The sequence below is a fragment of the Dendroctonus ponderosae genome, unplaced genomic scaffold (assembly GCF_020466585.1).
Source record: "Dendroctonus ponderosae isolate FM_Combo_2020 unplaced genomic scaffold, Dpon_F_20191213v2 Dpon_F_20191213_1, whole genome shotgun sequence".
NCBI classification, from domain to species: Eukaryota; Metazoa; Arthropoda; class Insecta; order Coleoptera; family Curculionidae; genus Dendroctonus; species Dendroctonus ponderosae.
In genome coordinates, this window is record NW_026017110.1 from 4,099,460 (window position 1) to 4,123,816 (window position 24,357).

The following is a 24,357-nucleotide window of genomic DNA, read 5'->3' on the forward strand; positions in this document are numbered from 1 at the left end:
AAGCCCAGCTCGAGGATCGGCTGGCATGCCCTCCGGAGGCATGCCGCCTCCTCCGTCTCCAGCTGGGGCCAATTACCAGCAGCCCCCAGTGCCCACCCCCAAGCAAGAGTCGCGCTCCCCTGAAACTCCACAATGCAAAGTGGAGAAGCGAAAAGCCCGAGTGGGGAAGGCCAACGTGAGGAACAACATGCAGAGCACGATGCTGCTGATGTGCAACCCCGCACAAAACTACGTGAAGAGAGAGATTGAAAGTCCGAAGGACAAAGAGCTACACACGAGCGGAGAAGGCCAGAATGTTCCAAACGTCGATCTTGCGAGTGACGAGAACTCGAAAGTGACCACCACCGCAAGCACCACTTGCTCGGATGAGGCAAATCAAGCTGAAAACCATTCGGATTCAGTTGAGTCCCAAGCACAATGCAAGCATGAGGAAGCATTGAATGCGAGCCCCGAGGCTGATAAAAACTCGGAGCTAAAAGAGAGCCCAGTTCCGCCGCCACCAAAGGAGGAACCGCTGCCTCCTTGCACAGCAACCGTGGCGGAAAACGTCAAAGTGAAGAACATGAAGCGCAAACAGTCGCAATCGAAAGAACCAGTACCTGAAGCTGTAAACCCGCCGCCTGCAAAGAAAAACAAAATCAGCTCATACAAGGACTTCATCAGAAAGTACTCGGGCTGCTTCAAAATAAGCAACGGCAAGAAGAACCTCGTAAGCAAAGCATCCAGAGTGAAGATCCAGCCGAAGATCAAAATCAAATCGTCCACAAAGAAGAAAATCAACGTATCAAAAGAGCAGACCAACAACCGGAGGATAAGGGCGAGAAAGAGCGCAATAAAACGCGTGTCGCAAAGCCCGAAGAAGTCAGCCAGCAAGAAGAAACCGAGCGCCAGTGCGAAAACGGCGCCGAAAATTCTCGATAATCTAATCGCGAAAAACACCATCGACCGCGTGATTGATGACGTGATTACCAAATCAGTGAGGACACAAAGTGACACTCAACAGCTGGAAGCAAAGAACGTGGGAAACAAAACGGTGCGAGGCGGCACAAATAGAAGAAAGTCCACGCCGAGGCGCAAAAGTGAAACTACAGTGACTGAGTTGAGGGCCCCCAGGCGACTTTCTACATTGCCCAAGTGGTCCAATGGATGGATGTGGGAAGGCGAATCCTATCAAAGCAAGGTTTTCATGAATGTGAGATTTCAAGTTCAATGCGACTGTCACCCAACCAATAAAAAAATATATGTCTTACAGAGCGATCAGACTACATTAGTCAAATGCTATCCATCGATGAGGCACAGAGAAGGCGACCTTATACGGCCCGGTGATTGTGTGCTGTTAAAAGCCGGCCCGCGAAAGAACGACCTTCCATATGTGGCAAAAATCGCTTCGCTTTGGGAAAATGCAGAAGACGGTAAATTTCCATGTTTAATCAGCTATTTCCATTCATCGTCGTCGTTTCTTTCAACGATTTCTTGTGATAAAACGAACTGTATTTAGGTGAAATGATGATGTCGCTCCTTTGGTACTACCGGCCAGAGCACACGGAACAAGGACGACTTCTAACCGACCAACCAGATGAAGTCTTCGCCTCCAGACATAAGGATTCCAATTCGGTAGCATGCATAGAGGACAAATGCTATGTGTTGACCTTCAATGAGTATTGCAGGTAATGAAAAGAAAAGAGTCAACCTTTAAACAGATTAATACAATCCCGGAGATTCACTAATAAAAACATTCAGTCGATGAGCCGAAACATTCATCCGTTAACAAGATACCTACTTCTGACCAACCGCCTTTTAGCATGTTGCAATTCACAATGAAATTAAACAATTTTAAAACATTGACAAAATGTGACAAAGAAATGCATACCTACTTCTCAAATATGTTGGAACGTAGTTGTTCTTTAGTTATATTAAGTTAGGCAATTTAACTTCAGGTTTTTTGCTTCACCCCACCTTTTCAACTATCGAAAGCATATTTTTGCTACTATACACTTTTTTCACCGAACCCGGAAAATCCATTCATTCAGACCACTTTAAAGCACATTTTGATGAGTACCAAAAGGTCCGAAACCGGTCTTCGGATTGCTTGCTTGCGACTTACTCAAAAACCTGTACTTGTTCCACCCATTTACTACTGAGTCAATAAACTGATTTCAACATTTTTGATAGCAGCAATTTTTAACAGTTAAATGCGAATAACCTTTTATTCCAAGTATGAAGCAAAAATCCCGATCACTCTTTATTCAATCCGATTCTGCCACATTTTAAAGTGCTGAGCTTCGCAACACTTAAAGTCATAGGGAATCATACTCATATTCTCGAACGTAATATCGCTATTTAAGATGCAAAATAAAAACATATTTGAGTATCTACCTTCTAATCGCAAGCACGGAAACGTTCCTGCTTTTCTATAAATAATACGTAATAAAAACGTTATTTTTTTCTGGAAGCGCGTTGAAAGACACACATAATGATAACGCCCATTTGATATTTGCTCTCTTTAACAGTCGAATATAAATAACTCTCATAACCAAAATACCCATCACTCTTGAAGCCTCAAGGCAGGAAACAGTATAAACAATGATAACAGAACCACCTAACAGAATATTTTTATCTACCTTCTATTCGCAAGGTTTCCTGCGCTTAAGTATTTACAACGAAAATCTCGTCTTTATTGTTAGTCTTGGACTAAAGAACGTGTTGTAAACTGTTTCTTAAAAAGAAAATTTTGGGATTTCTACCGACTGCGCCATTTAGTAGATTCGAGCTTCGGAAAGAATACTTTTAAAGAAAATTTATCGCATTTTTATTCTAAAAGGGATGTTTGATTGCATACGGGGTTGTAAAGCTCTTAAAAATATTGTCAAGTTTGTAATATAACACATTTTTCAGCTTGTAAAATATTCCTGCTACTCATGTTTGTCACAATTAAAGATCTTGCATCTGCTTTCACCATTATTTTGCTTTGAAAGGATTGAATCGTTAATCTTTAAAACTTAATTTTAATACAGCCTAATTTTAGTTTAATTACGAGTTCCAAAAGAAAACAGAAACATTTCTAAAACGATTTTTGGTACAAAAAAGTGAACATTTTTAAGCTCTATCCTTCAGTGACAACGAACGATCTGTACCTCAATCAGTTCTCTAAATGTGAGCAATAGACTAATAGTCCAGTCGGATTAGATTTTTTCCGTGCACTAAATAGATGAAGGTAAATGATTATTGGAAGTTGTTTGGAAGGATGTTAGAATATTGGGACAATAGTTTGAGCCCGATTTCCGAATAATTACAGAGCAAGTGCAAAAAACCTTTGATGCTTAAAAAAATAATTTTTTTTTATGTATTAAAAATACCTACAATATAAGACACTAACACACACAACTAAATTAAAATCCGTTCATTTATTTATTCAAAAAACGAAATAAAAACCGCCGATTTTTGCGTTTTTTAAACTTTCCTATAATTTAGTTTTGCTTCAAAAAAATACCACTATAACTTTTTTGAAAGGTTTTGTGTACTTTATTAGTCGTATACTTTATTAGTCGTATCTTGTTCGCTTCTTGTTCATTCCTATTTGTTATGTAAAAAGGGCACTTGTCAGATTTTAAATAAGTTATTCTTGAGACGTCGGAGATACTTCTCTGAGGCTGTATTATACTACAACTACAAGTTTAAATCGTCTAATGGCTGGATTTTGAAAAGCTGAGGATTAGCAATTTTCTATGAAAACGCTTAACAACATTTGACGATTTCCGTCATAATGAAGAATGAAGTCAATGCGAAGCATTAAACGTGGATAATCGAGGTTTCCCGGAATTTTTCTTACCAGGTTCTTGCTTTCTATTTTTAAACTATCGAAAGTTTTTCTTTGTATTCGTGATTAGAGTGCCAATTCATCACCCTGGACTTCTGGTAAACTGGTTTATATTGATGCTTTACACCAGATCGAATTCGAACTCCCAATTTAATTGATTGTAGACAGGAAAATTGATGTTCGATATGACGAGTTTTGATAATTTTACCGACTGCGCCACTTAGATTCGAGTTTCGGGAAGAATATTAAAAAATACACAGTTTACAAGTTCTTCATTCGAAAGAAGACTAACAATACAGAGGACTTTTCGTCGTAATTATACAAAACTGAGCTTCTATGCATATTATGTAAAAGAGAATAAAACGTAATTTTTCCTTTGAAGCGCGTTTAAAGATTTGCATCGACAAGATGTAGATATAAAATTAATTTATTTTACCCAATGAAAAGCGCATCACCTTTGTTACATCTAAACTTATAAGCTGTTTTTAACCGTAAAATGTACTTTTATTCCTTAAAAACCATTACCAACACACCAAAAAAACAAAAATGCATTCAATCATACTGGACTTGATTGGTAAAAATCTTGATTGACGCATAATATACAAATCATCAATAAATGTGAAATATGATCGCTAGCTGCGTCCGTTTGGGTTAGTTATTTGCACCAAATAGAAGGGTATGAAATCTGAATTTATCTCAGAAATTGGTGCAAACACGAACTGTAGACGATGTATTTTTTGCAACCAAAACTTTAGCCAGCTTTTTTTATACTAAAATGAATATCGATTTATTTAAACACTCAAATCACTTCTGGTTCATTCACAGTCATCGATTCAAGAGATTTTTTGCCAATTTTTGTTTGAAAATATCAACTTTATTTCGTATTGACCGTATGTATATTCGCGAATGTAGCTGCTTATTTGGATAAAAGGGAATAGACAAAAACCCTAGGGACATACAAAGTCCCATTCCGTGCCATATCATATACACGTTATTTGAGAAAATAGTATCATGTGATTGAAGAAATACAGAACCAAAAAGAAACTAAAAAACCTTTCTTTTTTCAGATACAAAAAGAATATTAAAAGAATGGAAGTCGGCATAGAAGAACGACCAAGATTAGTGCCCCTTCCGGATCCATACCCGAGGATACGAAAGCAGCCTCCATCAAGCAATCTTTCTCCCGATATGGTATTTTTCTGTCGCAAAGTGTACGACTTCAGACAGAAGAGACTTATTAAAAATCCCACTTAAATACGATAATAAAGTAAAAACTGTGAGGTGAGTGTGTACACGGTTTAGGGCTTTCGAGCTAAATCTATCAATGGTTTCAAGAGCAGAAACTCGCTCTATATTATCGGTTTTCCTTGTTTATCTCTATTAAAATCTGAAATATCTACTTTTGCCCAAGTTAGTGTATACTAGCCGACACTTACCCTACAGTCGTTCAAATAAATTGAGAAGAAAAACAGGTTCTTAAGCATTTTTGTCTCAACAATAAAATTTCTTCAGAAGAACTAAAATGATTAAGGTCAGACGGGTAGCGAACCTGCCAGAGACTGCAGATGAACCGCTGAGGAATTGCAGAATGCTTATTAATATATCATAACTTGAGCAACCAATTAAGGTAATCTAAAGCTTTCTTTTGAACAATGAGTAGTAACCTTCTAATCATCTCTAGGTACAATGAGTATGAAGTAGCTGACTATACAATGTCAGACAAGCCTTTTGCTTAACTAATTGTACCATTAGCACAACTTAAATATCTATATTACATATAAGCTGTGCTATTAGCGCCCAGACTTGTAGAGACCAAAGGCTATTTTTACACAAATTTGGGGGAAAACAAATACATTTAACAAATTCGCTTAGTGGCCCTTATAATTTACTCCTCAAAAGTCAATAAAATTGCCAGGCAAAAGTTGGGTATTTCAGAGTATCCCTATGACAGGGAACATTAAATAAGAGGTTATTCTTACGTTTGAAACAGATTTGTTAACATATTTACGAGAATAAAAATCTAGGGACCTATTCTGTATAGAAAATATACCTATATTAAACATATTACATTGTATAGAAACGTTAGAGTTGATTATATATTTAATTATTTAAAAACAATAAAATATATTTATGATCGTAGAGATTAGAAACGCTGGTATAAATGGTGTGTGCTTTTATAGTTGTAGATTGTGTTTTCCATAAATGTCGTCTTAATACAATTTGAATAAGAACTGTACTGTTAAGGCAAAGTCAATTTGGCATCTGATATATATCATTTAAGTCGCGTTGGAGAATTTTATACTACATGACATAATCAAAAAGAAAAAAATAATAACAAAACAAAATGTTGGTGATTAGCATTTCGAATATTCCTGTTTGCTCCAACAATTGCCCGATATGAAAATCTAAAACGTTTTTATTATGTGCGAGAAACGCATTCGCTTTGGGAAGTTTTACACAAACATGCACCAATCGAGCAGACATGAATATTTAGTTTAACACCTTCCATAGTATATTTTTATGTATTTTGCTATATAACGTTTAGATAACACTGACTACAATACAAATGTTTGCAAAAATGTTTTATCCATGTTCAAAATTCGATTTTTACCGTACTACACGTAGGTACTCACCCTCATTCATTACAGTTGATAGAACATTTTTGTGAATTTTGGAGGTAAACGTGTAAAAATAAATGTCTAGTTTTGCATAGGTCAACAAGTATGTATATCAAGCATTTAGTAATGATTTATCTGGAAATGGGAAAGGAGAACTTCAAAAAATCAATAAGCATATTTTGGTAAATCAATGAACTTTTTACATTTATTCAAAATTATATATCGTCATTGTTAATGGCATAGAAAATTTAAAGTTGTTTTACCCCACCGCTCTTTCAATCCAATATGAAACCAACAAAAGCATTATTAGCTCTATACAAATGTTTATTATTATAATTATTATTTGTTTTTGTTTTATTTAATTTTAAGAACAAATATTACAGTATGCATAATTTATATGAAGAAAAATAATATATTACTTCTGCTCTCCGAGAGCTTATAATAGTACTTTTTAAATTGTAGCCAAAGTTAACGTTATTTTTTATTAATTTATTATGTTAAAATCAAGTTTAGACTAGTAAACTTAGTTGATTATTTTTGTAATTTTTCTGCTGTTTACAAAATAAAAAAAACATCAGTAAATAATTCCATTATTTTGCTCTTGACTTCAAGAAGTCTCTTCATTGTTTCAAAAAATTGGTCAATAACCTGCATCACAACTCAAAAACCCTTGAAAAAATATTGCACTTCCAACAACAACTAAAACGTTTAAAATCTACGTTCATTCGTTTGGGCCGAGTTAAAGGATGAGTCATTTCAATACCAGTACGGACTAAAAAGATATTTCAACATCTATTTAAACGAAGCAGTATGACAATTTTTAAATATTTGGAATTTAGAAATAATCGCTATTGATGCCCAACCGACTTACAACACCAACAAAACGCACAAAAGCGCCAATTAAAAACGAACTATATCGAAGAATAGTCTTACAAACACCGAATTATGTAAATAAATAAATCACAGAATTGATACACAATCACAATACTACTGAACCCTTGAAAAAACCTCCCCATTATTGTAGCTCTGGAAAAGCTGCGTCCAGTGTGACCTCTAAAATTTGCTGAAGAAAAATAAACTTCCTCAATTTCATCCCAATAAAACAAACGCAGTACTTACATAAAATAGCTGCTTATTCATATTTTTCTCCTGGAGCGCATCGAACACTTTCTTGGCGCCATTTCGGGCTGCAGTGCTCCCAACCAGTGTAATCAGCATTTCAGGTACGTTGTTTATGAGCATTTCCTGCGCCATTTGAGCGGTTTCCAGTCGCTGTTCTTGCGTTCTAGTCGGGCCTGGAGTTGCCAAAGTGCCGCCCGGCCAAAAGTTCTTCAAAATTTGCGCAACGTAATAGTGCAACATTTCTTCGGAAAACCACCACGATATCGTCTCGTAGATTTGTCGGTTAATGTTCCGTCCTGAAGAAACCCATTGATAAACACACGGAGACTAGGTAAAACTCTTGAAGCTTACCATAAGTGACCTGGACAAATCCGATCAGTGTCTTCCTAACATACTTGAAAACGCCTCCCATGTCAAACAGCTCGCTTAGGAGGCCGTACAGAGGCTCGGCGATGGAATCTTTCCCATCTTCAGAGACTTTGATCGTCTGTCCGTTAGATTTTACAAAGTCAATGGCGTCAACTGCAACAGTGTCTAGGCATTGTGAAATATCATCTTCTGAGTTGTCTTTGAGCATCGATAGTGATGGTCCCTGATCGTTTCCGCTGCAAGGAATTGTATCAGCATCTGGTCACATTATTTAACCCAGCTGCTCACCTTTTGAATATTGTGGAAAACGAGAATCTGGATTTCTTGGGACTGGGTGACGAATGCTTCAAATGCTCAGAACTAGGGCTCAGGAATGAGTAAACAGCTTCGCTTTGATTCAAAATATCGTTTTTCAACACAAACTGAAATGGAAGCAATCGAGCAAAGGGCAAGGAAAGGGATAAAAAGCTCACGTACATCAAGGTACTTCTGAATTTGGCCTTTGGCTTTGTCCAGAGAGGCTCTATCGGTTTTTCCGAATAGGAACTTGAATGTACTCGAAGGAAGATCCAAACTTCTGACGTCGGAGCAAAGGGGTCGCAACTTCTTGTGCAGCTCCTGAAATTGCGTTAGACTGCGACAGACCACCCAACCAGAGCAGATGCCCGCTTCACTACCAGCAATGTCTTCTTCAGACATTTGAACCACTAGAACGAATTGAGGCGGTTCTTTTTCTTCGGCAACCTAATAGTATAAAAACCATTGAAAATACGATGCGATTAGAAACTCGATATGGAGTTTGTCACACCTCTGCGCTTTGTACAATTGCAGTCCACTTTCCCAGATTTTCAGCCCAAACTTCGGTTCTAGATAGATGGGCCTCCAGTTGCCTCTTTTCGCCTTGCAACCACTCCACTTCTTTTTCAAGCTTCGTCAGCACTTTCGACTCAGGTCGCATAGAGGACCTCAAAGCAGCCAACGCCTAGACACCGACTTTTATAGAAACTCACTTTCTGAGCCAAATCCAACATACCTGGGATTTATTACTCAGCTTCTCTGCTAACTGATCCAGCTTCCGTCGGGCATAATTAGAATGATCGCCGACATTTAAGCCGTTCTCCAAGCCAGTCACGTATTCCAAAGAGGACTGTTTCTCACCTCCAGACCCTACACTATCGTGCTCAATTAAATTCGTTTCCGATTCGATAGCAATGATCATTTCTTTGTAGTAGTCGCTTATTAGGAAGGGCTGATAGTATTTGTCCTCAATGGTTTGAACCACTTGCTGCTGAACTTCGTAGAAAACCTCTGGGCCTTTGTCGCCTGGAAAAAAATTTTAAATTAAATAATATTTGCTTCTTTTATGGGTTGTTAACAGTTAACCCGTTACTCCAGACGTATCGTATGGGCAAGGTTACATTCATACACACAACAAAATCAAGTAAAAGCATCTAAAATCCAGCATCTAAAGAACTTTTTTAAAGAGGCACCTTTCATCAATCTTAAAAAAAATTACCGTTGGCTAAATATATATAAAATTTCATGTTTTCCGTCCCGCTTTTGCTGATTTCTCGGAAACAACATGAGCCAGAACGCTCATTTTTACATCATTCTAGAGAAAGAAAAATTACCTTTTTAGAAAGTGAACCATCAATAAGGAAATCTTGGCAGTTTTTTCGAAGTTCCTCAAGAATCATTTGAGTCAGAGAATTTGTGTAGGTATCATTAGATAGAGAACTGAAAATCGATTCGATTCAGTCACAACATGAGTGAAATTCGAGCAGTTTTGATCCAGAAAGCGAAAGTTGAATATCATGCATTGTGTCACTTTTACTCCTTACGGCTTGAACTGTTAATACGCATAAATCGGTATGCAATTCCCATAAATCGATAGTTGGGACTCTTAACTGAATTAGTAAATTTTGGGTTTTTTCTTCATCAAGCAACACCAAAAACTATGAAGTACTGATTCAACTAAACAATCCTCGACTAGTTTGTCTTAATTACATAACCATCTCCCATACCAGCACGTAAACAACTTACCCAATAGAAACGCCTCCATTCTCTTCCGCACAGCCTTGTCCACTTTGATTTCCGAAACAGGGTTTCGAATGAATGTGTAAAATATCTCAGCTCCCAACTGGTGCCAGTGGTTGCGCTGCGCCGCCCTCAATTCCTCCACTGCTATCCAGAAACGCACCAAGTCATGACTGGCTAAGGTTTGCAGGAACTGCGATAGATATTTCCTGCCTGTTATGTGATCCAAAACTGTCTGAAGTGAAAGCACCTGAAAATCTAGTTTGAATCACTGAATCTAAGCGTTTTTTCAAGTACCTTTTTAAAGTCGTCTCCAAGTTGATATCCCAGATCGCATCCGAGACTGGTCAGTTTGCGCTCACACAGATTCTTTGCCATCGTCAAGTGATTAATCGTCTTTTTTAGCCGCTTCGCGGCATTTATTTCGGACTTTTGTATTCCCGATGATTGCATGTTGCTTTTGTCATTGTCCAGATCGACTCCTTTGGCACGATTAAGGTTTTGTAGTGTGGTGGCTTGCATGAGTTTTGTGACGATACTATATCTAATATTAAGATACAACCTTCAAACACCTACATCGGTTAATTTTGTGTTGATTTACCTTATTTGCTTTAGTACGTGGACGTCGTCGTTTTTTTCAATGTAAACCTCGACATTTTCCAATGCTCTCTTGGGCAAATTTATTTGCTGCTGATTGGCTTTGGCTATGTAAGCAATCAAGTTCCTATTGAAGAAGTCTGGGTCTGTGACAAGCTCGACAAATGTCTTCAAAACTAGAAGAACAATGGTCAGTGCGTATTTAATTTTTTATTTGATTCGGTTTATTTCTTACCTTTACAACAAAGAACCTCGCGGATAAAATGCTTGGTGGGTGACAACGAGTAGGCTCTGGGCATCAAAAACATTATCAAGACCTCACTGAGCGTTCGCAAATACTGCAGTTCCATATCCGAATAAATCACGTGCATGGAAAGCTTGAACTCCGGGGGAATGTGCGGATCACCACTATAAGAAAAGCATCAGCTTCATGTGCCTCCCAAAAATATAACTCACTTGTTAGCTAGCTTTCCTTCGCGGATTTTCTCAAAATGACTGGTAATAACGCTGACTATATCACAAGCAATCAACTTTGCATGGTCTACTCGCAAAAACTTGTCATGAAGGTTTTTCACTGCGCCCCATAGATCCTCCCTTAAAAATAATCCTAGTCACTTTCCACTTTGCAAACAATCTTAAAACACACACTTTATATTCAATTCCAAGTAATCCAGTTCAAATGCATAGTCTTTCAAAAAGGCAGTAATGTAGTCTCTGATAACAAAGTCCAGTAGTTGCTGCAGCAAACTGTCCACGGTTCTGCCAAAGACTGATGGTAGATTCAGTTCATTGGGCTTTGTTATTTGCTGAGAATCGTAGTCTTTCTGAGAAAATATTGGTTTGTTAGAATACCGGGTGTTTAAAATAGACGCTGTAATATTTCAGGTGATAGTTTCTAAAAAACATGCAGACAACAACAAGGTTGTAATTTTGGATGCTTAAAATCTGGAAAAAAGGTGAATGGTGTACATTCATTTGCCAATACATTTGGTTAAGATGGCCTCATTTTGCGCCATTGGACTAAATAATTTTAAACCACTTTCGGTCAAATCAGCTCCTTATAAATACAAACCGCGCTGCTAAAATTGGAACCACAATATTTCAAAAGATGGCAATTCAAAAATATTCTTGCGCTGCACTTTCAAAGGATAGGTAGGTACATTCAGATCTGTATTTAAAAGTTCGTTTTTCTTAAAATGTCCTAAGCAATGCCGCCTTGAAATATTGCAGCTTTTGTGATTTTTTCTAAGTCAATACAAATATGTAAATAAAGTTGGATTTAAATTTAATTTAAAACATTAGCCGTCCTCATTACATATTTATATTAAAGAAACTAGGGAGCGCTCTCAGTTTTTCTGGCACGAAAACGACATTCAAGGATCGTATTTAGTAACTTAGTAAAAGTATGTCGTGGATGCACTAGGCAAACCACATATTTAAGTTTTCAAAGAATATTAGGGTTTATTAAAAACCCCACTATCTTCCTCATTGTGACGAATTTCAAAATTTTGCCTAAAAATGTGTGAAAATTTGAATTATTTGGAATCATCATGTCCTTAATTTCATCCCAAAATAGTTGAAAAGAAAACGAAAGTCTTCTAAGTAAGATCAAATTAGAAATTGGCGTTTAATTAACAAAATCGTCAATACTACTGACGCATCTTATTTCGAAAGCTTCCCAACATTTCCAATAGTTTTCCATAGATTTTTGTTTTATTTTAAATTTTTATTGATTGATTTGAAATATATTTTTTAATAAAATTTCGTGGCTTAACAGCCGCGAGCGAAAATAAACCCTCCCGATTACTTTCATACAAAATTACCGTGGTAATTTTTCGATAATGGCCCACTTCAAACGGACAGATTATCATATGAAGCAAATATTCTGTGTAAGTACTAAAGAAAATCTATATACAGACCCTGTATACTTCGGTCATGTGTATTTCAGTTGTAATTAACGGATGACTTGCTGTTCAGTACAGAAAAAAACAAATTTTATTCCAAGCAAAAGCATCAACTTATATCCTCCAAGCAGTCAGAAAGATTCATTGAATTATGATTCTCATTGCCTCTTACCATCAATCTGTTCCGGAAGTTTTCTGCTTGTTTGAGCTGATGCTCAGCTCCAACAATGGTTTTGTGCGGTGAAGATAATAAAACATTGACCCATAAACCAGCTAGTACTCCTAGCATTCCCACTAACGTAGTCAGCACTACGAAGACGATCAGAGACAGAGATGAGGGCCAAGTGTAGACGCAAATCGCTGACAAACCGATTATACCATGTACTATATGTTTTCTGGTACCCATTCTGAAAGTCAAACAACGCACAGTTGAAGTGGAATTAGGAAATTGGTCAGTTTCTCGTATATCAAGCTCTTGATCCCTTTACGAACAACTTTTCTTAAAAGTGTTTATTGTGGAAATTCGGTTTTTGTTTTCAACTTGTTTTAAACCTAATAAAATGTATTTTCTAATAAATTTCTTAAACAAGTTTAAAAAAATTGAACATACTTAAGGAAAATCAGTTTACAAAATGTCCTTTTGCACCTGATTGGAGCTGCATTAAATGGCTTAGATTTTTTTACGAGACAGTTACACAACAATAAAGGGTCTATATTAAAATTCATTTTTTTCTTTGAATATTCGCCGAACACGAAATTCTGTTTGAATCTTCAAATCTCACATATTTGCCACATTTCTCCGGAAACGCCTTAGAAAATAGCCAGAAAAACACCTTAGAAAAGCAAAACGCAAAATCGTTGTCTCCTATTGGCCACCGGTATGTCCCGATTTAACTCCCATTGATTGTAGTTGGGACTCGGTTTAACCAATCGCTAACAAAGCTCTGCGATACTGTTAAGTAACAATAAAAAAGGTCAACCTTAAAACGTATTTTTGCTTCAAATATACTCCCACCGCCTACTGGACGCACAAATACTGTTATTTCGGCATGCCTAAATTCATGCATGTAAATAATGTAATTGTTAACTTGCGCTCTACAACAGGGTTAAATGTATATGTATACGAGGCTGGAATATAATGCAGTAGTTATTTCAACATAAACAAGTAAATATAAATTTCAACGTGGATAACGTAATGTTTTAGTGTTTACGTTAATTAAGCTACTTAAACTTGAACGCTTTTCAAAAAAATTTGGACTAGATGGACTCTTGCAGCCATAATAGAGCAAGGTTTTCTGAATCAAAGGATCTAAAGAGCATTCTGCAGCTAGTCCTCATTTTAATTGATGAACTTAGAATATTAAAACGGGATTATGTATTATTTAGAATTTTTGCGATCTCATTCAATGTCATTGTTCTAGATTAAACCACTCAAATCCAACAAAACCCATGGGTTTAGCGGTTATATTTATTTCTTTAAAAGGTTCAAAAACGACCGGTAATTTTCCTTTGGTGTTCTTTAACTTTATTCGGTTTAATCGTTAGTTTTTATGGTAAGCTTTGTCAGAAATGGTCAAGTTGTCTAAAAAAGTTAAATAAGGAAAGTCTGTCAGAAAGTCATAAGAAACTGAGCTTATCTGAACATGAGAAGTGTTGCTAGATTCAAAAGATATTCTCAGAAAACTTCACCTGCAGCTCCGATATAACACCATAATAAAAAATTTCTATCATTTTCTTAATTATCGAAACCTCGCGTTCGAACAATATGCTCACCTTAAGTTTAGCCTTATACAGGGTGTCCCACCGGAAACCGCCGCGATTGATATCGGGCAAACGATTGATATCTGGCAAAAAAATATATTAGGAGAAATTTGAAAATTGGACGGTGTACCGAAGTCATTGGGGGCAAACGGTCTAAAATACTTTCAATATGGCCACACTTGCGATTAAACCGGAAGTAGGTATCAGCTTGCTTATTTTAAATGGCACACTCTATATATTATTACATTTTTAAATTCTACTCGAAGTTCTAAATATATTCTAAGTATAACATATAATAGAATCTAATTATTCATCACTTTCATTTATTTCTCGCAATCGCTTGAAACTTCAGGATGATTATTAACAATTATTAGGAGTTGTAGGTATACAAGTTCAATTGGGGAAGTTTAGGCGAATAATAATAAATATATAATAAGATTCCATAGAAATTCTCCATAAATAATAAATAAGTTTAAATAATCTTCGTTTGTACCCGGTTCGGGCACGATTATTAATTATTTTCAAAAGGTAACTGACAGCTCCTTCCTTTGGCATTTGGCATTTGATTGGCATTCCTTTGGCATTTGATTGCATTAAAAATGGCCACTTTCGCCATGGCAACTAAGAGGCTGACAGGATTTAAAAGAAGATGCTGCAAAATAGCCATATGAAAACATTAAATTGGCAATATTTCGAAAAACAAACACTTTTGGAATAGACATCGTTACACACACTTACACTTATTGTTAATACTGAATATGACAAAATTATCAAAAATGGGGGTTTTCATTTGAAAAAATTGATTTTGGGCGGTTTTCTCAACTGTATTTTGAAATTTATTTTTTAACACTTTGTATTAATAGTTTTCAAAAAGTCTTTTTCAACAATAAATGCGAATCAAATTAAGTATGACAAATTCCCTTATAGGAAAAATGAATTATTCGAGTGGCTGCAACTTTCATTTTTTACATAAAATTTCAAATATATCCAAAACGGTTTGACTTAGGTATAGGATATTATACATGAAATATATTTAGAATTTGGAGTGGAATTCAAAAATGTAACAATATACAGTGTGTCCAGTATAAAATGATGTACATGGGGATATTAGAAACCGTTAAAAATACAGAGTGGACCAAATGGGGAAAAACTTGCGCAATCAAGTGCCTATAAATAATCTGTCATCAACTTCTTTGAACTCGGAATAGCAACGAATATACAGGGAAAAAAAGAAAAAAGTGCGTTTTATAAAATCCTTTATATCGAGTTTATTATAAAAGGTACAATGACGAAATTTTCAGGGTGGGGGTAAGAAATGAGCGTGAATTCGAAAATAAAGTAAAAAATAATCTAGGCCCACTATGTTCAATGAGGCCGAAGTCAACTTTTGTTTTTCTTATGGGCGCCATATTGAATTTCTGCATTTTTAAATTCTCCTTTAAATATGCTCTTCAACCATGTAAAACATGTTTATGTTCGGTCAAGATAAATAATTAAAATTAACAAAATTAAGATTTTTTTCCTGTAACCTTCTTGACCTCATAAATCTTATGTAAAATTAGCGAATTTTAATAAGTGAAAAGTGGCAGAAAACCGCATTTCCACAGAAAACAACACTTAGAAAGACGTGATTAAACAGATTGTATACGTATAGTAACATGTTAACGGTCCAATGCGGATACTAGAGGCATAAAATGCTAAAATTGCCATATAAATTTCAATAAATCCTGAATTTATTGAATTTTGTAAATGTGAGTCTCGAAACGAAGGTTTGCAAGGCAAGCAGTAACTTACAGTTTTCACAATCTATTGCCGACATTAGAGGTTTAAAATGCTAAAATTTAGTATCAGATGAGCATATTATGCAGTTTGATCGCGAGAGCCTGATAACTATAAAATTACCAAAGAATTATCTATTAGGATTATTATCTGACATGCAATGTGTGTGTGATAATGAAATGCAAGTTATGGGATTTTCAGTAGCCAAAAACAAGCTCTTTTGTACTTTAGATATTTTGGATATGGACAGTGGATTATTAAGTTTGCAAGCTTTTGAACACGCGCGAATTTCTTATAACTTGAAAAAATTGAAAACAGCGTATGGAAATTGGCAAGGGGGGCAAGTGGCTGTCATTGTCTCCTTCGCAACTAGAAAAGCATATTTGCTTGTTTTGCTTAGATGTAATTATTTCCTTAAATTACTTATTTACATGTAAATAACAACAAGGATTACCTTGGAAAAAACAAAAACACTTTTTCAAAAATACTAATAGGTTTGAGTATGACAACCTGCCAAATTCTTCTTGCTCTTTGTGTTGGAAGTGGAAGAAGAACTCTCGGGTTTGCCGCTATTTTAAATGCAGTGATGGATTTTATAAAATTGAGATTAATTTTATAAGCATTGTAAATCAAAAATCACTTTAACTGGGAAGTGCGGGACTAATTTATTTTCTTAACTTAAAATTAACTCTTATCTTAATTATATTTTTTTTTCTTCCGTTTATAACCGCTACAACAGACAGATTATTTCAACAAGTTAAGCAATAATCAATAAGTTATTGCATAGAAATACTGAAAATAATTTAATAAAATGTTTGCTTGTCATCACTGTCTGAGTATAGACAACCATAGAGAAAGTAAAATAATTTAAAATTTTACTTACTCTATGTAGACAACACTGCTGGTAACAGTCAATGTCACCATGTCAAAAATTTCCCGTTCGTCTGTTAAGACATGGTTAAGTTAAGACAGAAAATCCGGCGGTATTGTGGTTGTTGTTATCGTGTTCCGCTCGCTTTTTCACGATAAATCCTTGTTAGTGAGGGAAATATATAAAAAACCAGGCGAAAATGTCGCAGGCCGAGGAAACACCCGATGTAACCGAAATAGCCGAAAGCGCCGTAAGTTGCATGTGATTTTTCATAACATTGCTTCAGTTTGATGCGACTCTATGTCTTCATGGTGAAAAACCCTGCAAGAAAGCATTAATACGGTATTTGCATATTGTTTCAGACCAATGATAATGAATCCTCGTCAGATGCCAATTCCAAAAATGACGACTTCGATACCAAGCTGGAAACTGACAGAGGCAGACGTTTCGACTACCTGCTTAAGCAAACCGAAATTTTCTCTCACTTTATGAACCAAAGTAAGACTCCCACCAAGGGCAAAGCCCCTGGCAGGCCCAAGAAAACTAAAGAGGAGGCTGCGGCGGATCACAGACATCGCAAAACAGAACAAGAAGAAGATGAGGAACTTTTGGCTGAAACCAATGCCAAAACAAAAGCCATGATCCGCTTTGAGGCTTCGCCCCCATACATTAAGGGCGGAGAAATGCGTGACTATCAGATCAGAGGCTTGAACTGGATGATATCCTTGTATGAAAACGGTAATTTTGCTCGCTGTCACACGTGAAAGAATTTAAAACTCATTTTCTGTTACAGGAATCAATGGTATCTTGGCTGATGAGATGGGTCTGGGTAAGACATTGCAGACCATTTCTTTGCTGGGATTTATGAAGCACTACAAGAACACGGCAGGGCCTCACATTGTCATTGTTCCAAAATCGACGCTTTCCAATTGGATGACTGAGTTCAAGAAATGGTGTCCGTCTCTAAGGGCTGTGTGTCTTATTGGGGACCAAGAAGCCAGAGTAAGTTACGATTTGTATGATTGTTGTTTACGAGTTTCTAATATTTGGAAAGTGTTAATTATGACAATGAGCACTCACTTTATCGATAAATTAAAGAAATGTAATGTATATTTTCGGCTTAAGTTGTTAACGATGAACTCGCATTCTTTTAAAAGCTTGCTCTGTATAGAGTTTGTGTTGCTTTTGTAACAAAAATTTTATCAGAAACAATGCAAGCAAGTTGAAAAAAAATTATAATCGGCTCACAAAAAATGGTTTGCAGTAGTTGCGCAGTTATTAGTGATTTCTAAAAGCACTTTTTGACTTTTTGAAGACAGTTTTGACTGTTACCTTATCGCGTTTGATGAGATTAGTGCAGATGTGATCGAAACGTTCGGAAGCAATTCCAACTGGCTACAGCTTATAAGAACAGAAAGTTTTCAACCGATGATTGTATATCGATATTGTATAATGTATATCCTAATCTATTTCATAAATTGAGCTAATTTTTTACATTACGTGTAATCAGAAGACATCCATTTCTCGAACTTCGTACATCCCAATATCCACATTGAATTTTTAATTGAAAGTTTTGGGTTTAAAAAATTTATTTCTCCTCAGAATGCGCTGATCAGAGACGTCCTGATGCCGGGAGAATGGGACGTTTGCGTCACCTCCTACGAAATGTGCATTAAGGAGAAATCAGTATTCAAAAAGTTCAACTGGCGCTACATGGTGATCGACGAGGCGCATCGAATTAAAAACGAAAAATCCAAGCTATCGGAAATTCTCAGGGAATTCAAAACGACCAACCGGCTGTTGTTAACAGGAACGCCACTACAGAACAACCTGCACGAGTTGTGGGCTTTATTGAACTTTCTGCTACCCGATGTTTTTAACTCAGCTGACGATTTTGATGCCTGGTTTAACACCAATCAATGTCTGGGCGATGATAGTTTAATTGAGCGTCTGCACGCTGTGCTCAAACCCTTTCTGCTCAGGCGATTGAAAGCCGAAGTGGAGAAACGATTGAAGCCGAAAAAAGAGCTGAAAGTCTATGTTGGATTGAGCAAAATGCAACGGGAATGGTACACGAAAGTACTGCTGAAGGACATTGACATCGTAAACGGAGCTGGCAAGGTGGAGAAGATGAGACTACAGAACATTCTTATGCAGTTGAGAAAATGCAGTAATCATCCCTATCTGTTTGACGGGGCCGAACCAGGCCCCCCATACACCACTGATGAGCATTTAGTGTTAAACTGCGGGAAGATGGTTATTTTAGACAAACTTTTACCTAAACTCCAAGAGCAAGGCAGTAGAGTGCTGATATTCTCTCAAATGACTCGAATGTTGGACATTCTTGAAGACTACTGCCATTGGAGAATGTACAACTACTGCAGACTTGATGGACAAACGCCGCATGAAGACCGTCAGCGACAAATTAACGAGTTTAATGAAGACGACAGTAAGAAGTTTGTCTTTATGTTATCGACAAGAGCTGGAGGTTTGGGAATCAACTTGGCGACGGCCGATGTGGTAATTATTTATGATTCCGACTGGAACCCTCAAATGGACCTGCAAGCCATGGACAGAGCACATAGAATTGGACAGAAAAAGCAAGTGAAAGTGTTTCGATTCATCACAGAAAACACTGTGGAGGAAAAAATCGTGGAACGCGCCGAAGTCAAACTGCGTTTGGATAAGTTGGTGATCCAGCAAGGTCGACTGGCCGATTCAAAGGCGCAGACTTTAAATAAGGACGAAATGTTGAACATGATTCGACATGGGGCCAATCATGTGTTTGCGTCCAAAGACTCGGAAATCACAGACGAGGACATTGACAGCATTCTGGAGCGGGGAGAAGTAAAAACCCAGGAGTTGGCACAAAAAATGGAAAGTCTTGGCGAATCTTCGCTGAGAAACTTTACTGTGGATACGCCCACACAATCAGTATATAAGTTTGAAGGTGAGGACTATAGGGAGAAACAAAAAAGTATTGGAATAAGCAACTGGATTGAGCCTCCAAAGCGTGAACGCAAAGCTAACTATGCAGTGGACGCTTATTTCAGAGAAGCCCTAAGAGTGTCCGAGCCGAAGGCTCCCAAAGCTCCTCGGCCTCCCAAGCAACCGATGGTTCAAGACTTCCAGTTCTTCCCGCCGCGCTTGTTCGAGCTCCTCGACCAGGAAATTTACTACTACCGACAAACATTGGGCTACAAAGTACCAAAGAACGTTGAACTAGGACCAGACGCCACAAAACAGCAACGCGAAGAACAGCGAAAAATTGATGATGCCGAAGCCTTAACCGAGGAAGAACAACAGGAAAAGGATAGCTTATTGACGCAGGGTTTTACCAACTGGAGCAAACGCGATTTCAATCAGTTTATCAAAGCTAATGAAAAATACGGCCGCGACGATATTGAAAACATCGCAAAAGATGTCGAAGGTAAAACACCCGAAGAAGTCATGGAATATTCCGCCGTATTCTGGGAACGTTGCCACGAATTGCAAGACATAGACAGAATAATGGCTCAAATTGAAAGGGGCGAATCGAAAATCCAGCGTCGCGCTAGCATCAAGAGAGCACTGGACGCAAAAATGGCTCGCTACAGAGCCCCATTCCACCAGTTGCGTCTGGCTTATGGAAACAACAAGGGAAAGAACTACATGGAGGAAGAGGATCGGTTTTTGGTGTGCATGCTGCATAAGCTGGGCTTCGATAGGGAAAATGTCTATGAAGAACTGCGGGCCGCCGTTCGCGCTTCATCCCAATTCCGGTTCGACTGGTTCCTGAAATCGCGAACTGCAATGGAATTACAGAGGCGCTGCAACACATTGATAACCCTGATTGAACGGGAAAACGCGGAGCTGGAGGAGAAGGAAAAGAATGAGAAAAAGAAGAAAGCGCCCAAGACCTCACAACTTCCTGGTAAGTATTTTGTGGCATTCAGGCTTTGCATTTTTAACGGCAATATTTTCCAGGAACGCCCACCCAAATGGCTCCCAAGTCTGCCCAAAAACGAAAGAATGAGAACCCCGCATCGGTGGTGGAGAAGAAAAAAAAGAAAAAATAAACCCATGTTCTATTCGCAATATCCACGTTGAGCGCGGCTGTAGAATTTAAATTTTCATATTTTTAACTCTAATTAATAAAGTACGATTTAGGCTGATTTGTGGCATTTTATTATTTACGTCAGAAACCCTTAAGTAACAGATTCCGCAGAAGCTTCAAAACTCAATACAGCTTTACATCGTTTTTACAATGGCCGGAATAATGTACTTAGATCTCTTCATCGACTGAGGTCTCTTTTTCAGTATTTCTAGAAATTTTCCTTCGGAATAGGCATAAAACAGCCGTGAAATCGCGAGGTCCAGGTTGATTTGTAAAGGTCCAAAGTTTCATAGGAATCGAGCAAAAGACTGTTTCAAAGGTGCGTTTAATTTAGCATAAAAATCTAATGCGCTCCAGGATGGGATATGTTTATCTTTGGTGCAGGAAGCCGTTTATGTTTACGGCGATAATCCAAACAATAAAATTATTGGTATTGGTATAAACATTGATAACAATAAAATAATTGAAATCGAACAGCAATGACTCATAGAAAGGACGTTCAAGCACAGGATTATGTAATTATGCTAGCTCGGTGCCTTCCAAATGCGATAAAATCGCAATATCGCCTGTATTTTACAAAAAAATAATCAGTTTATTACGGGCAGCCAGTGAAATCGGTCGGTCCCTTTTTGTCTTGCCGGAATATACAGAGTAAATTGGTTTGATGGCACTAGTGCGGAAGGTCATCCTGCGCGTTCTTGTGCTCGCATATTCATTGTGTGTTCAAGTGTACCGGGGGCTTCTTGTGGATTAATGGACAGACAATGGAGGATGGGGTTTCCAGCATGCGGGACGCTGGTAAGAATCTTTAGCTATAAATTATGTGGCTTAATTTTTTGCTAGCAGCTTAGCAACCGAATTTTTATGGCTTGACTTTGGTCAAAGTGTCTCTTATACTAAAGAACTGTTTTCTTTCGTTCCAGGTGCCCCTATGTAGCTTTTGGTAAGTTTGAAATTACTTTGCCCCTGGCTGCCATTTATGTAGGTCGTTTTTAGTCTCATATCGGATTATATTTTACATTGTTGACTGTAATGTTTACTTTGCGAGGGAGTTTCTAGATTCGGGTTTTGACATTTTTTTTTGGGAAATTTCGTTTAGATTTTATGCCTTAACAAATGGGAATTTCTGCAAAGAACACTTTTCATATGTGATGAATACTGGGAATCACAACGTAATTTGGGTCAATTTGAACAAAATTTTAAATCATTTTTATTTAGTTTTTCAACATTAAATTACCAGGCATTCTACAGTGGACTGTTTTTATATGAACCTTTTTTTTATACATTTTAGTTTTACACTTTTACTTATTGTGGTCTGATTTTTGTGTATGTGTTATAACTTTATCACATTCTCCATAAATAATAAATAAGTTTAAATAAACTTCGTTTGTATAATTTAAGCGCCCGGACATGATTATTAATTATTTTCAAAAGATAACTGACAGTTGTGAGCATTCCTTTGGCATTTGATTGTATTAAAAAATGGCCCCTTTCGTCATGGCAACTAAGAGTGACAGGATTTAAAAGAAGATGCTGCAAAATAGCCATAAGAAAACATTAAATTGGCAATATTTCGAAAACTAAACACTTTTGGAATAGACATCGTTGCACAAACTTACACTTATTTTTAATACTGAATCTGACAAAATTATCAAAAATGGGAGTTTCCATTTGAAAAAATTGATTTTGGGCGGTTTTCTCAACTGTATTTTGAAACTTATTTTTTGTATTTTTTTGTGTGTGTTTAACACTTTGTATCAATAGTTTTCAGTGTGAAAAAATAAAATAAAATTACTTCACACTGACTGAAACACAGGAAAGATAGGAATATATTAAAAATGAATAATTATCCGAGTGGCTGCAACTGTCATTTTTTACATACAATTTCAAATATCTCAAAAACGGTTAGACTTAGGTGGATGTAGAATTTGAAGTAGAATTTAAAAATGTAATAATATATAGGGTGTTCCATTTAAAATAAGCAAGTTGATCCTTAATATAACTGCCGAATTTTCAAATTTCTGCTAATTACAGTTTGCCATATATCGATCGCTGCGGTTCCCGGTGGGGACACCCTGTATATAAGGCCCTAAGAAGCTGCAAGTGATCCCGGCCATTTATGTTTATTTGCATTCCGACTGTTTTTCCAAAATTTAACACCCTAAACATATTATTTGATTTTAGAGAATGTTCGCGGTTTAGATCTGGATTGAAAATTACTTTGTGGTCAAAGTTGAGTTGACAAATATTGTGCAGTTTTGAAACTCTCTAGTTTATAGATATTCAGTTCATGAGCAGAACTTGACTTTAATTTTCTGTAGTGTCTTTCAGAGCCTTAAATCTATTGAAATTTTGACTATTTGTTGTCAGAAGTCTTAAATGTAGCCTAAAAACCGTTTCTATCTGCTACTGTTGAGAACTGTTTGAAACCCACTATTTTTTGCAAACTTTGACTTCGTAATTGTGTTGAGTTTTTTACATTAAAATCCGGATTTCTTAGGAAAAGGCCTTGCGGATTTTCTGTATCGCTTTTTGCCTATTTTATATTGAGATTTATGCGAATTATATATATTATATTAATTAGTATATGATTTATTGATTATATATATAATAGAGATGATTCAAATTTTTAAATTTTAACTCCTTTTCGCTCAATTTTGCAACATTAGCCAGCCATGGGTTCAGATTGGACTGAGTTTAAATACATCTTTACTAGATAGTTGTAAAGCTAGCGTCGTTCTGCTGTGGACCAAAATTTTTACTGTCGCGTAGGAATAATTTGTGTCATTTATTGTTGCTTTTGCGGTAAATTCGACCTTAGTCCATTTCACTCATTTATGAAAAATAAATAGGTTTCAATAAATAAATTAGCCCGAGTTTATGACGGCATAGTGATATCAGTTTTTGCTTGATTGGCAGTGACACTGATTAGTGGTGGTTGTAGTCATTATAGCACTATAAAAATACAGCAGACTCGTCCGCCATTGTGGAGCCCAATTTCTGACCTTCCTCATGTATTTGTAATATGGTGCTATTGAGTTTTCTTTTAATTTCGAAAATATGACTAGTTGTTTAAGTCCCAACTGCAGCAATCATTCAAGAAATGATTTTAAATTTTGTAGATATGTATTATGTTGATAGAAAGTCTCAATTTAGTATAAAAATCTAATTTATTTTAAGATTATTATTGTGATGACTTACATTTTTACAAAATTACTTAATTACTTTAAAACATATATGTATATCGGTTGATTGGCTTTAGAATCAATCATCAATTAGTTAAATTTGCTACTTGCTTTATCACCATATCCTATATTCTCACTTTCTGTCATAGTTCTAGAACTGCAAGGAACATCTAGCTTTATACGTTTGGGTGGATTTTCTGT

The 24,357-nt window shown here is 36.7% G+C and overlaps 3 protein-coding genes across 3 annotated transcripts in view; 2 read left to right on the forward strand and 1 right to left on the reverse strand.

Annotated features, from left to right (window-relative positions):
* The window catches only part of LOC109535990 (titin), a gene marked incomplete in the record, with an annotated part of 72,197 nt that extends 66,466 nt beyond the window's left edge, over positions 1 to 5,731 (forward strand). Inside the window, 4 exon segments of the mRNA XM_048670067.1 lie at positions 1 to 1,192; positions 1,253 to 1,412; positions 1,499 to 1,667; positions 4,885 to 5,731. Of these exon segments, the coding sequence (XP_048526024.1) occupies positions 1 to 1,192; positions 1,253 to 1,412; positions 1,499 to 1,667; positions 4,885 to 5,071 (1,708 nt within the window).
* A 1,483-nt stretch (positions 5,732 to 7,214) lies between these two features.
* LOC109533389 (sorting nexin-25) lies at positions 7,215 to 16,568 on the reverse strand. The gene is made up of 15 exons (XM_048670070.1): positions 16,459 to 16,568; positions 12,637 to 12,871; positions 11,209 to 11,384; positions 11,017 to 11,154; positions 10,796 to 10,968; positions 10,565 to 10,736; positions 10,261 to 10,507; positions 9,970 to 10,213; positions 8,960 to 9,249; positions 8,735 to 8,908; positions 8,404 to 8,670; positions 8,215 to 8,348; positions 7,909 to 8,162; positions 7,555 to 7,853; positions 7,215 to 7,498 (listed from the first exon to the last, which is right to left on the reverse strand). The coding sequence occupies exons 2-15, from the start codon at positions 12,868 to 12,870 to the stop codon at positions 7,451 to 7,453; spliced, it is 2,850 nt and encodes a 949-aa protein (XP_048526027.1). The 5' UTR covers position 12,871; positions 16,459 to 16,568; the 3' UTR covers positions 7,215 to 7,450.
* A 343-nt stretch (positions 16,569 to 16,911) lies between these two features.
* On the forward strand, positions 16,912 to 21,029 carry LOC109533390 (chromatin-remodeling complex ATPase chain Iswi). The gene is made up of 5 exons (XM_019898696.1): positions 16,912 to 17,125; positions 17,238 to 17,613; positions 17,669 to 17,877; positions 18,478 to 20,788; positions 20,842 to 21,029. Exons 1-5 carry the CDS (start codon positions 17,075 to 17,077, stop codon positions 20,931 to 20,933), a joined length of 3,039 nt encoding a protein of 1,012 aa, XP_019754255.1. The 5' UTR covers positions 16,912 to 17,074; the 3' UTR covers positions 20,934 to 21,029.
* Positions 21,030 to 24,357: the final 3,328 nt, after the last annotated feature.

Coding starts and splice junctions, on each gene's coding strand:
- LOC109533389 (XM_048670070.1), bottom strand. CDS start 12,870: ATGGGTACCAGAAAACATATAGTACATGGTATAATCGGTTTGTCAGCG. Junction 10,737..10,795: donor CGAGGTTCTTTGTTGTAAAG/GTAAGAAATAAA, acceptor TTGTTCTTCTAG/TTTTGAAGACATTTGTCGAG. Junction 7,499..7,554: donor TGAATAAGCAGCTATTTTAT/GTAAGTACTGCG, acceptor ATTTTTCTTCAG/CAAATTTTAGAGGTCACACT.
- LOC109533390 (XM_019898696.1), top strand. CDS start 17,075: ATGTCGCAGGCCGAGGAAACACCCGATGTAACCGAAATAGCCGAAAGC. Junction 17,878..18,477: donor TTGGGGACCAAGAAGCCAGA/GTAAGTTACGAT, acceptor ATTTCTCCTCAG/AATGCGCTGATCAGAGACGT. Junction 20,789..20,841: donor CAAGACCTCACAACTTCCTG/GTAAGTATTTTG, acceptor AATATTTTCCAG/GAACGCCCACCCAAATGGCT.